Here is a 15,785-nt window from a genome sequence, read left to right as displayed (position 1 = left end):
TGGGTGGAGCCTAACTATGAAGATACCGGAGGCTATACCGGGCGAACGGAGCGGCGCCCAGGTATAACAGTAAGTGCAGGGGGACCCCTGGGCGCCGCTCTACACGTCTGTATAGTCAGTTTAGAGGTTTTATTCTGGTGAAAGGTCCTCTTTAAATATCAGTGGGAGTGCCAGGAATCGGACCCCCGCCAATCTCATATTCATAGCCTATCCTGAGAATAGGCCATCAATATGAAAATCCAGGAAAACACCTTTAATACTAGAATTAATAAAGTCTCCTCCAAGCTTGATTTGGCATTCGACTAGAAACAGTGTTTTCCGGTCATGCCAAAAGGATTTGTCTTTAAAACAGCATATAATCTTTTTATACTTTGTTCTCACCTGCAATGTACAACTGTTGGCCCACTGCTCTTTCGCTCGTCCATGTACTCTCGAACAAGATTGCGGAACTGTATAATGGATGAGGTGGAATCTGGCACGCCGTGGTCAGGCCATGCAGTAAAATGAAAGTGGCGCACATATTTTATGCCTGGTTCCTTAGCCTGGAATAAAGAAATATCAATCACAAAGAGTTACTACAAGTAACTTTACTCATTAAAGGGGTTATGCCATTAAATATTAGTTTAATATACCGTAATTCAATATAAAAAACTAATTTTATAATTCCTTTCTGATATACAGTAAACATGCTCCAGGCAGGAGATATTCTCTTTAGTTCATTATATTTGTGCCCCCTGGTGTTTATTCTGTATAGTATTGTATACGTCCACCTACTGACTGGCCACTCATGCTCGGCAGTGATGGCCAGTTCGCTGTGTTCGCCCGCGAACACATGCGAGCTGCCATCTTAAATCCCGGTGACCGCATTTGTTTTAGACCGGCTTGCGGCGCAGGCACAGGTAAGGACATACCTGTGCCTCGCCAGACTTGTGATTTAAGATGGCAGCTCGCATGTGTTCGCGGGCGAACACGGCAAACTGGCCATCACTGATGCTCAGTTCTATCCTTCAACTGCACCAGCCATATCTACTGTTATAGAGTAGTAACAGTTAGGGCTCATGCACACAAACGGTTTTTTTTCCCGTGTTCGTTACGATTTTTTGTCGCCCGTATGCGGAATCATTCACTTCAATGGGTCCGCAAAAAAATGGAAATGACTCTGTGTGCATTCCGTTTCCATTTATCCACATGGCCGTTCTGCAAAAAGATAGCACATATCCTATTTTTGTCAATTTTGCGGATAAGGATAGGCATTGTTACAATGGATATGCAAAAAAACTGATGCAATATGGTTGTCACACACACGTCATCCGTATTTTTTGCGAATCTGTGTTCTGCAGACCTCAAAATACATACGGTTGTGTGCATGAGCCATTACAGAGAATCTAGAAGAGCAATGAATGGGGAAATCTCTGGATCCATGTGAGGTACAGGGCTGGTTCTAGCTTTGTTATACATAGATTATCATCCATTATTTAATGTCTGATTTTCATTTTTACATCATTCATGGGATAACCCCTTGAAATGCAGTACCAAGAAAAAAATGTATACTTGGGGTTATTTAATTTGGGAAAAATTACAGTTTGTGGATGATAAAATTACTATAAAAAACTATTGTATACCAATAGACAGTACATAGATCTGTCTAATGACATTTTTAAAGATAGTCCTGCAACCATGATGGGTGACATCCTCTTCCTCAACATAGAAGGGGTTCTTTATTGTAAGAGCAGTGAGACTATGGAGGTTATCATGGTGAATCAAGTATCCTAGACGCCTTTCTTTTATGCAGTAATGTGACCTGCAATGGATATTAGACTTCTGGGGATAGGTTGTTTATTTAAAGAGTACATGTCAGCAGGGTCAACCCTGTTAATGGGTTTATCCTACTGAATAAAATGATACCCATCTTGTGCAAATCAGTTGAGGTGTTCCCGGAAAGAAAATGATTTTCACAACACAGGTATCATTTTAATCAGCAAGATCAACCCTACCAGGCAGTTTGCTTGGTTAAGGGTTGTTGATCCTGCTGACAGATCTTCTTTGATTGCTTTAGTTTAACTTTTTACAACATGCATTAAGGCATATAGAACAGTTATATCATGGGAATTCCGATCTGGAACATTTATTGCATACAGTGTCATAAATAGGTGTGGGTCCCACTTCTAGGGTTCAATCCAATTTCCAGAACTGGGTCCTGACAGTCAACTTTGGGAATGAAATGCTGCCAGGCATGCACAACTCCATTCACTTAAGGAGCACTTATGAAAATAGTCGAGTGATTAAATAGACCCGCACCTATCTGACATTTATGATGTATACCGTGCATAAATGTCCCAGATGGGACAACCACTTTAACCTTCTAGTGGATGTACTAAACAATGACCACTTCACATACATGTTTAATAGAGAAGTCTCCTATTGTCCATTCAGATAAGATGGTTTCTGATGTAACAGTGACTGTTATGTCTCCATAAGTACATGGGGTATAATCCAGAGGCCAGTAATGTTCACATTTTACCTAGAAAAGGAAAAAAGATTAAGAGAATCCATGACAATGGATTACAGACAGAATTAATGTGTACAGTATGTGACATAATACGCCATTAAGGCTACTTAAAGAAATATTCCCACCATAGACATTTATGGTATATCTACAGGATATGGCATAAATGTCTGACAGATGTGGGTCTCACCTCTACTACCCACACCTATCCTCATATTGGAGGAACCCCAGCCCCTGTCCCACAAGGTATAGAGGTAGCTGGCTGCCACATAAAGGTCAAAAATACATGGAGATGTTCTCTCCATTCACTTCCATTGGAGTCACAAAAACAGTTAAGCACACTTTCTCTGCTAACACCCATAGAAGTGAAGGAAGACAGCTTCACACTTCGCCATTCATTCTCTGCCTGGTGGTAGCGCCACCTCACTGGGATGGATGTGGGTTAGAGACCCCAGTTCTGGAGATAGGTGCAGGTCCCAATGTTGAGATCTGCATCTATTAGATATGTATGGCATATCCTGTGGATATGCAATAAATGATAAGATTAGACACCCCTTTAACACTGGAACAATTGACCTACTTGAGTTTGCAAACCGTGGGTCTCCAGCTATTGCATTACTATAACCCTGGCATGGCCTGCACTACCTTGTGCTTTTTGTGCAGCTATGTTGCATCAAACTGCCCATCATTTGGGGTGCAAAGGTTGCCATCAGGCCCTGCTGTCTTGTGGTAAAGTGACCCAACAGCTCCGTACCACATAGGAGAACAACAGAACTATAAATGAGATATGATGATTTGAGTGGTGGGGTACTTAATGCAAAAAAATAGAAAATGGGCCTTCTAAGCGGCAGTAGTTCATGGTACAGTACTACTACACCAATGGCAAAGAATGAAAACCGGTTCCCCTGCCCAGTAGAGGTTTAGGATAGTACCCCATTTAGGGACAGGAAAAAATAGAGTTTGTTTGCACCATAAATAATGGACATGGGACAATCAGAGGTGCTGACTATGTTATATACCAAGAGTCCGAGTCGGTAGAAATGTACCGACTCCGACTCCAGCTTCAAACTTTAATATAAATGTAGAAAAGTTTAGAAATCTTAATCATAAATATATGTTCTGTTCTATCAATTTAAGGCCCTTATTTATGAAAAACAGTGATAAGCAGGATGTTCTAGATAAATATTCAGTTCTCACCTCCCCTTTGTCCTCTCCTGTCCTTATACTATAAACAGTGATAAGCAGAGTGTTATAGTGGTGATAGATATCAGTTCTCATCTCTGTGTTCTCTCCGCTCCTTATACTATAAACAGTGATAAGCAGGGTGTTCTAGTGGTGATAGGTAATCAGTTCTTACCTCTCCTGTGTTCTCTCCTGTTTATACTATAAACAGTGACATGCAGGGTGTTCTAGTGGTGATAGATAATCAGTTCTCATCTCTACTGTGTTCTCTCCGGTCCTTATACTATAAACAGTGGTAAGCAGGTTGTTCTAGTGACAATACATAATCATTTCTCATCTCTCCTGTGTTCTCTCTGGTCCTTATACTATAAACAGTGATAAGCAGGCTGTTCTAGTGGTGATAGATAATAAGTTCTCACCTCTCCGGTGTTCTCTCCTATCCCTTATACTATAAACAGAGATAAGCATAGTGTTCTAGTGGTGATAGGTAATCAGTTCTCACCTCTCCTATGTTCTCTCCTGTCCTTATACTAAAATCTGAGATACGCAGGGTGTTCTAGAGGTTATAGATAATCAGTTCTCACCTCTCCTGTCTTTATATTATAAACAGTGATAAGCAGGGCATTAAAAAGGAGTTGTCTGGGAATAAGTAGCTTTTCACAGGAGTCCACTGCCTGCCTCTGTTATAGAAAGATTCATACTTACCTGCAACCCGCAGCTCTGGTCCTGCGTACAGACTCCCTTGTGTCCATTTTCTGGTCCATGGCTTGTTTAATTTGTTTCCGGCACAGAGCTGATCATCTATTCTGCCGCAGCCAATAACTGGCTTCAGTGGTGTGTCTATTGAGACATGTCACTGCTGAATCTAGTCACTGGCTGCAGTGGAACAGATGATCATGGCTGTGCCAGAGAGGAAATAAACAAGCTGCGGACCGGGAGATAGACAGCTAGTACACATCAACATAGCTGCGGATAGCAGGTAAGTATAAATAATTCCATAGCGGAGGCAGACTGTGGGCACCTGTGAAAGGTTATTCATTCCTGGACAACCCTTTCATGGCAAGCACTGAATATAGAAGCTGCATTTTTTAAAAAAAAATTTATTATTCCCATTTAGGCTTGCTCGTGATTCTCTGCATTTTTAGGACATGTCTAACTTTTTCTGAGGACAAACTCATAGATTTCTTACAATTATTAAGTTTATGGTTCAATCAGTTTTTATTGAGTTATCCAAGCAGTTTAGCAATAATAATTACCAAGCATTGTAAGAGGTAATTGTGAAAAGCACATGAGAAATGTGATATAACCAAAGATATAAGACACTAGTAATGTTGATTAGTATCAATTATTAAGTTTATAACACTGTTTTCCAGTTTACCATAATTCATTACACAGTATACTTTCTTACGGGAATTCAGAAAATTCATAGTAAGAAAAAGCCTGATGTTACCATTTTATTAAAGGAAATCTGTTATTACTAAATTATTTGTCATTTACGAAGGTGTCTAAGCTGGAGTTGGAGAGTGAAAAAATGCAGGAATCATAGTCAAAACTCCACAGCCCTGTTATCTACTCCTTTGACTGAAAAAATAAAAAAGTTGCCCAAAACGCATTCAATCATGACTAGAGTTGAGCGAACACCTGGATGTTCGGGTTCGAGAAGTTCGGCCGAACTTCCCGGAAATGTTCGGGTTCGGGATCCGAACCCGACCCGAACTTCGTCCCGAAACCCGAACCCCATTGAAGTCAATGGGGACCCGAACTTTTGGGCACTAAAAAGGCTGTAAAACAGCCCAGGAAAGAGCTAGAGGGCTGCAAAAGGCAGCAACATGTAGGTAAATCCCCTGCAAACAAATGTGGATAGGGAAATGAATTAAAATAAAAATAAAAAAAAATAAAAATGAACCAATATCAATTGGACAGAGGTCCCATAGCAGAGAATCTGGCTTCACGTCAGCAGAGAATCAGTCTCTTCATGCCATAGCAGAGAATCTGGCTTCATGTCAGCGCAGAATCTGTCTTCATGTCATAGCAGAGAATCAGGCTTCACATCACCCACCACTGGAACAGGCCACTGTCACACATTTAGGCCCCGGCACCCAGACAGAGGAGAGCGGTCCCGTAACAGAGAATCTGGCCTTATGTCAGCACAGAATCTGTCTTCATGTCATAGCAGAGAATCAGGCATCACGTCACCCACCACTGGAACAGGCCACTGTCACACATTTAGGCCCAGGCACCCAGGCAGAGGAGAGAGGTCCCGTAACAGAGAATCTGGCCTTATGTCAGCGCAGAATCAGTCTTCATGTCATAGCAGAGAATCAGGCTTCACGTCACCCACCACTGGAACAGGCCACTGTCACACATTTAGGCCCAGGCAGAAGAGAGAGGTCCCGTAACAGAGAATCTGGCCTTATGTCAGCGCAGAATCTGTCTTCATGTCATAGCAGAGAATCAGGCTTCACGTCACCCACCACTGGAACAGGCCACTGTCACACATTTAGGCCCAGGCACCCAGGCAGAGGAGAGAGGTCCCGTAACAGAGAATCTGGCCTTATGTCAGGACAGAATCTGTCTTCATGTCATAGCAGAGAATCAGGCATCACGTCACCCACCACTGGAACAGGCCACTGTCACACATTTAGGCCCAGGCACCCAGGCAGAGGAGAGAGGTCCCGTAACAGAGAATCTGGCCTTATGTCAGTGCAGAATCAGTCTTCATGTCATAGCAGAGAATCAGGCTTCACGTCACCCATCACTGGAACAGGCCAATGTCACACAGTTAGGCCCAGGCACCCAGGCAGAGGAGAGAGGTCCCGTAACAGAGAATCTGGCCTTATGTCAGCACAGAATAAGTCTTCATGTCATAGCAGAGAATCAGGCTTCACGTCACCCACCACTGGAACAGGCCACTGTCACACATTTAGGCCCCGGCACCCAGACAGAGGAGAGGTTCATTCAACTTTGGGTTGCCCCGCAATATAATGGTAAAATGAAATTAAAAATAGTATTGAATGAGGAAGTGCCCTGGAGTAGAATAATATATTGTTAAGGGGAGGTAGTTAATATCTAATGTGCACAAGGGATGGACAGGTCCTGTGGGATCCATGCCTGGTTCATTTTTATGAACGTCAGCTTGTACACATTGGCTGTAGACAGGCGGCTGCGTTTGTCTGTAATGACGCCCCCTGCCGTGCTGAATACACGTTCAGACAAAACGCTGGCCGCCGGGCAGGCCAGCACCTCCAAGGCATAAAAGGCTAGCTCTGGCCACGTGGACAATTTGGAGACCCAGAAGTTGAATGGGGCCGAACCATCAGTCAGTACGTGGAGGGGTGTGCACAGGTACTGTTCCACCATGTTAGTGAAATGTTGCCTCCTGCTAACACGTTCCATATCAGGTGGTGGTGCACTTAGCTGTGGCGTGTTGACAAAACTTTTCCACATCTCTGCCATGCTAACCCTGCCCTCAGAGGAGCTGGGCGTGACACAGCTGCGTTGGCGACCTCTTGCTCCTCCTCTGCCTTCACCTTGGGCTTCCACTGGTTCCCCTGTGACATTTGGGAATGCTCTCAGTAGCGCGTCTACCAACGTGCGCTTGTACTCGCGCATCTTCCTATCACGCTCCAGTGTAGGAAGTAAGGTGGGCACATTGTCTTTGTACCGGGGATCCAGCAGGGTGGCAACCCAGTAGTCCGCACACGTTAAAATGTGGGCAACTCTGCTGTCGTTGCGCAGGCACTGCAGCATGTAGTCGCTCATGTGTGCCAGGCTGCCCAGAGTTAAGGACAAGCTGTCCTCTGTGGGAGGCGTATCGTCATCGTCCTGTGTTTCCCCCCAGCCACGCACCAGTGATGGGCCCGAGCTGCTTTGGGTGCCACCCCGCTGTGAACATGCTTCATCCTCATCCTCCTCCACCTCCTCCTCATCCTCGTCCTCCTCGTCCTCCAGTAGTGGGCCCTGTCTGGCCACATTTGTACCTGGCCTCTGGTGTTGCAAAAAACCTCCCTCTGAGTCACTTCGAAGAGACTGGCCTGAAAGTGCTAAAAAATGACCCCTCTTCCTCCTGGGCCACCTCCTCTTCCATCATCGCCCTAAGTGTTTTCTCAAGGAGACATAGAAGTGGTATTGTAACGCTGATAACGGCGTCATCGCCACTGGCCATGTTGGTGGAGTACTCGAAACAGCGCAACAGGGCACACAGGTCTCGCATGGAGGCCCAGTCATTGGTGGTGAAGTGTGTCTGATCCACAGTGCGACTGACCCGTGCGTGCTGCAGCTGAAACTCCACTATGGCCTGCTGCTGCTCGCACAGTCTGTCCAGCATATGCAAGGTGGAGTTCCACCTGGTGGGTACGTCGCATATGAGGCGGTGAGCGGGAAGGCGGAAGTTATGCTGTAGCGCAGACAGGCGAGCAGCGGCAGGGTGTGAACGCCGGAAGCGCGAACAGACGGCCCGCACTTTATGCAGCAGGGGTAGTTGCGAATGAACTTCTGCACCACCAAATTCAGCACATGCACCAGGCAAGGGATGTGCGTCAAACCGGCTAGTCCCAGAGCTGCAACGAGATTTCGCCCATTATCGCACACCACCAGGCCGGGCTTGAGGCTCACTGGCAGCAACCACTCGTCGGTCTGTTGTTCTATACCCCGCCACAACTCCTGTGCGGTGTGGGGCCTGTCCCCCAAACATATGAGTTTCAGAATGGCCTGCTGACGTTTACCCCGTGCTGTGCTGAAGTTGGTGGTGAAGGTGTGTGGCTGACTGGATGAGCAGGTGGAAGAAGAGAAGGAGGAAGCTGAGTAGGAGGAGGAGGAGACAGGAGGCAAAGAATGTTGTCCTGCGATCCTTGGCGGCGGAAGGACGTGCGCCAAACAGCTCTCCGCCTGGGGCCCAGCCGCCACTACATTTACCCAGTGTGCAGTTAGGGAGATATAGCGTCCCTGGCCGTGCTTACTGGTCCACGTATCTGTGGTTAGGTGGACCTTGCCACAGATGGCGTTGCGCAGTGCACACTTGATTTTATCGGACACTTGTTTGTGCAGGGAAGGCACGGCTCTTTTGGAGAAGTAGTGGCGGCTGGGAACAACATACTGTGGGACAGCAAGTGACATGAGCTGTTTGAAGCTGTGTGTGTCCACCAGCCTAAATGACAGCATTTCATAGGCCAGTAGTTTAGAAATGCTGGCATTGAGGGCCAGGGTACGAGGGTGGCTAGGTGGGAATTTACGCTTTCTCTCAAATGTTTGTGAGATGGAGAGCTGAACGCTGCCGTGTGACATGGTTGAGATGCTTGGTGACGCAGGTGGTGGTGTTGGTGGTACATCCCATGTTTGCTGGGCGGCAGGTGCCAATGTTCCTCCAGAGGCAGAGGAAGAGGCCGAGGCGGCGGCAGCAGCAGCAGAAGAGGCCGAGGCGGCGGCAGCAGCAGAAGAGGCCGAGGCGGCAGCAGCAGAAGAGGCAGCAGGGGGAGCCTGAGTGACTTCCTTGTTTTTAAGGTGTTTACTCCACTGCAGTTCATGCTTTGCATGCAGGTGCCTGGTCATGCAGGTTGTGCTAAGGTTCAGAACGTTAATGCCTCGCTTCAGGCTCTGATGGCACAGCGTGCAAACCACTCGGGTCTTGTCGTCAGCACATTGTTTGAAGAAGTGCCATGCCAGGGAACTCCTTGAAGCTGCCTTTGGGGTGCTCGGTCCCAGATGGCGGCGGTCAGTAGCAGGCGGAGTCTCTTGGCGGCGGGTGTTCTGATTTTGCCCACTGCTCCCTCTTTTGCTACGCTGTTGGCTCGGTCTCACCACTGCCTCTTCCTCCGAACTCTGAAAGTCAGTGGCACGACCTTCATTCCATGTGGGGTCTAGGACCTCATCGTCCCCTGCATCGTCTTCCACCCAGTCTTGACCCCTGACCTCCTGTTCAGTCTGCACACTGCAGAAAGACGCAGCAGTTGGCACCTGTGTTTCGTCATCATCAGAGACGTGCTGAGGTGGTATTCCCATGTCCTCATCATCAGGAAACATAAGTGGTTGTGCGTTAGTGCATTCTATCTCTTCCACCCCTGGTGAAGAGCTAGGTGGATGCCCTTGGGAAACCCTGGCAGCAGAGTCTTCAAACAGCATAAGAGACTGCTGCATAACTTGAGGCTCAGACAGTTTCCCTGATATGCATGGGGGTGATGTGACAGACTGATGGGCTTGGTTTTCATGCGCCATCTGTGCGCTTTCTGCAGAAGACTGGGTGGGAGATAATGTGAACGTGCTGGATGCACTGTCGGCCACCCAATTGACTAATGCCTGTACCTGCTCAGGCCTTACCATCCTTAGAACGGCATTGGGCCCCACCAAATATGGCTGTAAATTCTGGCGGCTACTGGGACCTGAGGTAGTTGGTGCACTAGGACGTGTGGCTGTGGCAGAACGGCCACGTCCTCTCCCAGCACCAGAGGGTCCACTAACACCACCACGACCATGTCCACGTCCGCGTCCGCGTCCCTTATTAGATGTTTTCCTCATTGTTCCCTTTCACCACAATTTTGAGAATGGCAAATTTGGGAATAGTTTTTCAACCCAGAAAAAAAAATAGGGCTTTTACGGTCGCTACAAATAACTTGACCAGCTAAAACAGTACAGATTTGCTTGAATAGAAATGTGAGACCTGTTTTTTTTTGCACTGTGTGACAGGTTAAGGTTTAATCTCAGAATCAGACTTCTATCTGCACGGTAGCGTGTGTCTTAGGTTTTTCTGAATGACACTATCAGTACCTTCAATGTAAGATATCCTTTTTGGGATAGATTTCAAGTAGGCCTCATATACCAGAAACTACTTATTTTGAGAATGGCAAATTTGGGAATAGTTTTTCAACCCAGAACAAAAAGTGTGCTTTTACGGTCACTACAAATAATTTGACCAGCTAAAAAAGTACAGATTTGGTTGAATAGAAATGTCAGGTCTATTTTTTAGGCGCTGGGTGACAGGCTCAACTTGCCCCTGATGTAGTATATGGCCAAAAAATAACCACACTGTTGATGGTTAAATGCACTTGGGTGACACAGGCTCAGCCTGCACCAGATGTAGTATATGGCCAAAAAATAACCAGACTGTTGATGGTTAAATGCACTTCGGTGACACAGGCTCAGCCTGCAGCTGATGTAGGATATAGCACAAAATAACCACACTATTGATGGTTAAATACACTTGGTGATAGCTTGTGCTGGCGCACCACAAGTCACAAAATGGTCGCCGATCACCCCAGAAAAAAAGTGATCTAAAAACGCTCTGGGCAGCCTCAAAAAAGTGAGCAAGTCAATATTAGCACTTCAATGATCCACAGCTGCAGATCGATCACAGAATGAAGTCTTTTGGAGGAGTTAATCACTGCCTAATCTCGCCCTAACGTCGCAGCTGCAACCTCTCCCTATGCTTGAATCAGCAGAGTGACGTGCAGCGCAACGTGACCCAAGCTTATATAGAGGCTGGGTCACATGCTGCACTGGCCAATCACAGCCATGCCAATAGTAGGCAAGGCTGTGATGGCCTCTTGGGGCAAGTAGTATGATGCTTGTTGATTGGCTGCTTTGCAGCCTTTCAAAAAGCGCCAAGAAAGCGCCGAACACCGAACCCGAACTTTTACGAAAATGTTCGGGTTCGGGTCCGTGTCACGGACACCCCAAAATTCGGTACGAACCCGAACTATACAGTTCGGGTTCGCTCATCCCTAATCATGACATCTACTTGTATTGCATTGTGTCTTGCACAAGGTAATATAGGATGGCGAATGTTTAGTGGACAATAACCTACCCGACCATTCTCCATACAGTTGGTCAGCATTACAATTGTGTTGACTTGATGCTCCCAAATCATCCTCCAGAAATCAGAAGTAGTATTTGGTAATGGACCTTGGCTGGCTATAAATTCTTTAGTTGAATTATAACCCTGCAGATAAAGAAACATATTTGCTAAATGATGTTCGCAAGAGAAGGCATCATCTTATCTGATGTAAGAGAATAAGACATGAATAAAGGAACATGTAGTATAGTATTAAAAAGCCATCACAGTGTATTATCCCAAACACATACAAATACATGGCAATGGAGGTTGTTAGAGCAAAACAAATCTAAAGCTGGTACTCACTGGCATGTAGTTGGCATTGATGTAATCAGAAGTGGATATTCCATTCATAATAGACAATTTAACTCTTGAATGGTCGTCTTGAAATAAAATGCAAATGATACAATTATAAATGAAGATTGTAATACACAACTCTTAGGAACCAAATGTAAAGTGTAACGAAATTGTAAGGGTTTCAAACTCATTGCCCCTATCCTTTCTGTTAGAGCAGTGATGGCTCACCCCCAGCACTCCAGTGGTGGTGAAACTATGACTCCCAGCATGGTCCATTCATTTCACAGAACAGCCAAGTTTACATCTTGGGAGTCATAGTTTTACGACAACTGGAGTGCCGCACAACTGTTCTGACCTTTTCTGTTAAAGGGTTTTCTGAAACTGCGAAACATTTTTCAGATAGCCAGGCAGGGTGCAAGAGTTAAAAAAAATTGTTACAAGTGCTCTGACTCCAGTACCAAGCTCCCTTCTCTGCTGCTTCCGGTCCCTGCTGTGCCAGATGTCTACATCTACTGTACATGCATGTTACTACTGCCAGTCAATCAAAGGCCTCAGGACCAGAAATGGAGGAAATAGCTTGGCACTGGATCTGGAGTGCTGGTGACAGGTGAGACTTTATTGTTAACATTTGCACCCTGCTTAGCAAACTGAACAGCAGTTTCTGGTCTCAGAGAACCTTTTACAGGGCTGTCACACCATGCCAGTGCCACTGGGAACCAAGAAAACAACTTTTTCAGTAAGAAGTGCAGAGTCCAACACTGAAGCGTTTTGGCATTCAGAGTTGTGCCAAGATTCTGATGGAGGAGGAGGCAGGAGAGGTGTTAAAGGGCATATTTTGGCACTAGAGAGTAGAATATAGCAGCAACCATGTGTGGTGCCTGAATGACCTGCTGAGAGTGAGTCACAGCAGCAAGCCTGTGCCCAGTTGCCATGAGATTGGCTGGTGGTCTGGATGCAGAGTCTAAGGGTAAGGCAAGAGTCAAGTACTGCTTATGTGAGAGTACAGCTGTGCAGAGATGCAGTTGCCATGAAATAAGTCAGAGAGAGTCTATGGAAGTCACTACTGAGACAGTGTGTGCTAGGTGTGTGCCACTGCAGAGTTGTGGTCTACAGCAGATGGTGAACGTTTGGCTACACTGAGTCGTAAGGCTTGTCCATCCAAGTCTAATAGAGTGAGTGGACTTGTGAGACCAGGAGGGAGAGTAGTAGGCCAAGTGTTTATTGGGAAAGTTTAAGTGAGTCATTCCTCCTCCACAGTTACAAGTGAAGTCTAAAGTGTTTTCCTGTATTGTGCAAGCCAGACAAGTCATATTGAGTAGTGTCCTTTACTACTAAGTACTTGGACTGGAACTGTGTAAACCACATGCAAGGTGCATGATACAGACACAGGTAGTTTGGTTTCCATGAAAGGTAGTGGCTTAGCGGGCACATGAACCCACAGAGACAGTGGTCTTTGCAAATTATTAGTGACTGGTGCAGCCCAGTGAGTTGCATATGTGGCAGAGAGTAGCCTTTCAGAGACCCACAGCACTAGCTGTCAGTAACTGTGGCCCACCCAACTAGTGGAACTTCTAGAGAGGCTTGAGGTCTTCATGAAGTATCCTGCTCCAGAGTAGCAGTACTCTGCAAAGTGGAAAAGGAAGAGTTGAAAATGTGTTTATTTTAATATGTACCCATTTCTTGTGTTTGGGGACTACTTATTCAGCCACCATTAGATGAGGCGTGGTGTGAACTTCTATATATAGAGACAGAGAAACATTCCAGAGCCAGTAAGAGTGTGTAAGGGATTAGTGAGTCATTCTCAGTTTAGGCTCAGTAGTATGCTAATAAGCCAGATTGGACCTGGATCCATCCAGAGCTGAGCCAGAGAGTAAGCCAGATGTAACATGGAGGTGTACAGAAAGATTAGTAGAGATAACCTATCTAAAAGGACTTATTGGCTTTACGGCATATGTGTTCAGGAGTGTGCTTCCAGTGCCTGAATGCACATTTAAGCAGATTGATAACCTGTTTGGGACTATCCCTATCCCACAGTGGATTTTGTGGATGTGTACTGTAAGTACGCAACCTGTCCAAAAAGGAGCTAAAACGTTTGCCTGCTGTTAGGGGGAACCACCCTGTGGTTGCATTTCATTATCTAAAGTAACGTTTTTACCCCATGCCTTGATGCTTATGTGTAGAAGTCACAAGTAAGGAAGACGAATTTAAAGGGGTTCACTGGAAATTAAGAAAATTAAAATACTTAAATATTAGTTTATTATAAATATATTCCCTTGGTTTTCCTTGGTTATAATGGCACTTTTCGTCCAGGGAGCAATTATTAGGAGAAATAAAATGGCTGCCGTCCTATTAGTACACACAAAACCTGTACTAATCACACAGGAGGACAAGTTACTTCACAACACTGAGCTAAAGAAATACCTCATCCTCCTCTCCTACTTGTCAGGGATTGTGATCCTGAATACACTGCGTGTAGAATTATTAGGCAAATGAGTATTTTGACCACATCATCCTCTTTATGCATGTTGTCTTACTCCAAGCTGTATAGGCTCGAAAGCCTACTACCAATTAAGCATATTAGGTGATGTGCATCTCTGTAATGAGAAGGGGTGTGGTCTAATGACATCAACACCCTATATCAGGTGTGCATAATTATTAGGCAACTTCCTTTCCTTTGGCAAAATGGCTCAAAAGAAGGACTTGACAGGCTCAGAAAAGTCAAAAATAGTGAGATATCTTGCAGAGGGATGCAGCACTCTTAAAATTGCAAAGCTTCTGAAGCGTGATCATCAAACAATCAAGCGTTTCATTCAAAATAGTCAACAGGGTCGCAAGAAGCGTGTGGAAAAACCAAGGCGCAAAATAACTGCCCATGAACTGAGAAAAGTCAAGCGTGCAGCTGCCAAGATGCCACTTGCCACCAGTTTGGCCATATTTCAGAGCTGCAACATCACTGGAGTGCCCAAAAGCACAAGGTGTTTAATACTCAGAGACATGGCCAAGGTAAGAAAGGCTGAAAGACGACCACCACTGAACAAGACACACAAGCTGAAACGTCAAGACTGGGCCAAGAAATATCTCAAGACTGATTTTTCTAAGGTTTTATGGACTGATGAAATGAGAGTGAGTCTTGATGGGCCAGATGGATGGGCCCGTGGCTGGATTGGTAAAGGGCAGAGAGCTCCAGTCCGACTCAGACGCCAGCAAGGTGGAGGTGGAGTACTGGTTTGGGCTGGTATCATCAAAGATGAGCTTGTGGGGCCTTTTCGGGTTGAGGATGGAGTCAAGCTCAACTCCCAGTCCTACTGCCAGTTTCTGGAAGACACCTTCTTCAAGCAGTGGTACAGGAAGAAGTCTGCATCCTTCAAGAAAAACATGATTTTCATGCAGGACAATGCTCCATCACACACGTCCAAGTACTCCACAGCGTGGCTGGCAAGAAAGGGTATAAAAGAAGAAAATCTAATGACATGGCCTCCTTGTTCACCTGATCTGAACCCCATTGAGAACCTGTGGTCCATCATCAAATGTGAGATTTACAAGGAGGGAAAACAGTACAATGTTGATGGTGAACAGATCAAAACACTGACAGAATCCATGGATGGCAGGCTTTTGAGTGTCCTTGCAAAGAAAGGTGGCTATATTGGTCACTGATTTGTTTTTGTTTTGTTTTTGAATGTCAGAAATGTATATTTGTGAATGTTGAGATGTTATATTGCAGTGATGGCTAACCTTGGCTGTCATGTTACATGATATTATTTTTATTATGTACTGTCTCTTTAATGCCTATCTAGTTTGTCTCTTGTGGCATTCCTTAGTTTGCATGCTGCTCTGTCTCCTCCCCCTCTTTGCTGCATCAGTCATTTTAATGCTGTAACTCATCTGACCTGTGTCTATTCTCTATACCTGCATGGAAGAATCGTTCTTTTACCTGTTGTAACTTGCATTCTACGGATCATACGACGAATAAACATCGCC

General features: G+C 45.4%; 1 protein-coding gene across 1 annotated transcript in view; it reads right to left on the bottom strand.

Annotated features, from left to right (window-relative positions):
• The window catches only part of PTPRH (protein tyrosine phosphatase receptor type H), a 200,480-nt gene that overhangs the window by 10,290 nt on the left and 174,405 nt on the right, over positions 1-15,785 (bottom strand). The window contains exons 18-21 of the mRNA XM_040428959.1: positions 11,817-11,893; positions 11,484-11,618; positions 2,399-2,521; positions 382-542 (exon numbers count right to left, since the gene is read on the bottom strand). Of these exons, the coding sequence (XP_040284893.1) occupies positions 382-542; positions 2,399-2,521; positions 11,484-11,618; positions 11,817-11,893 (496 nt within the window). The remainder of the gene's footprint in view (positions 1-381; positions 543-2,398; positions 2,522-11,483; positions 11,619-11,816; positions 11,894-15,785) is intronic.

The sequence above is a fragment of the Bufo bufo genome, chromosome 1, assembly GCF_905171765.1.
Source record: "Bufo bufo chromosome 1, aBufBuf1.1, whole genome shotgun sequence".
In the NCBI taxonomy this organism is placed as follows: Eukaryota; Metazoa; Chordata; class Amphibia; order Anura; family Bufonidae; genus Bufo; species Bufo bufo.
This window is presented reverse-complemented; position numbering and strand designations above follow the sequence as displayed.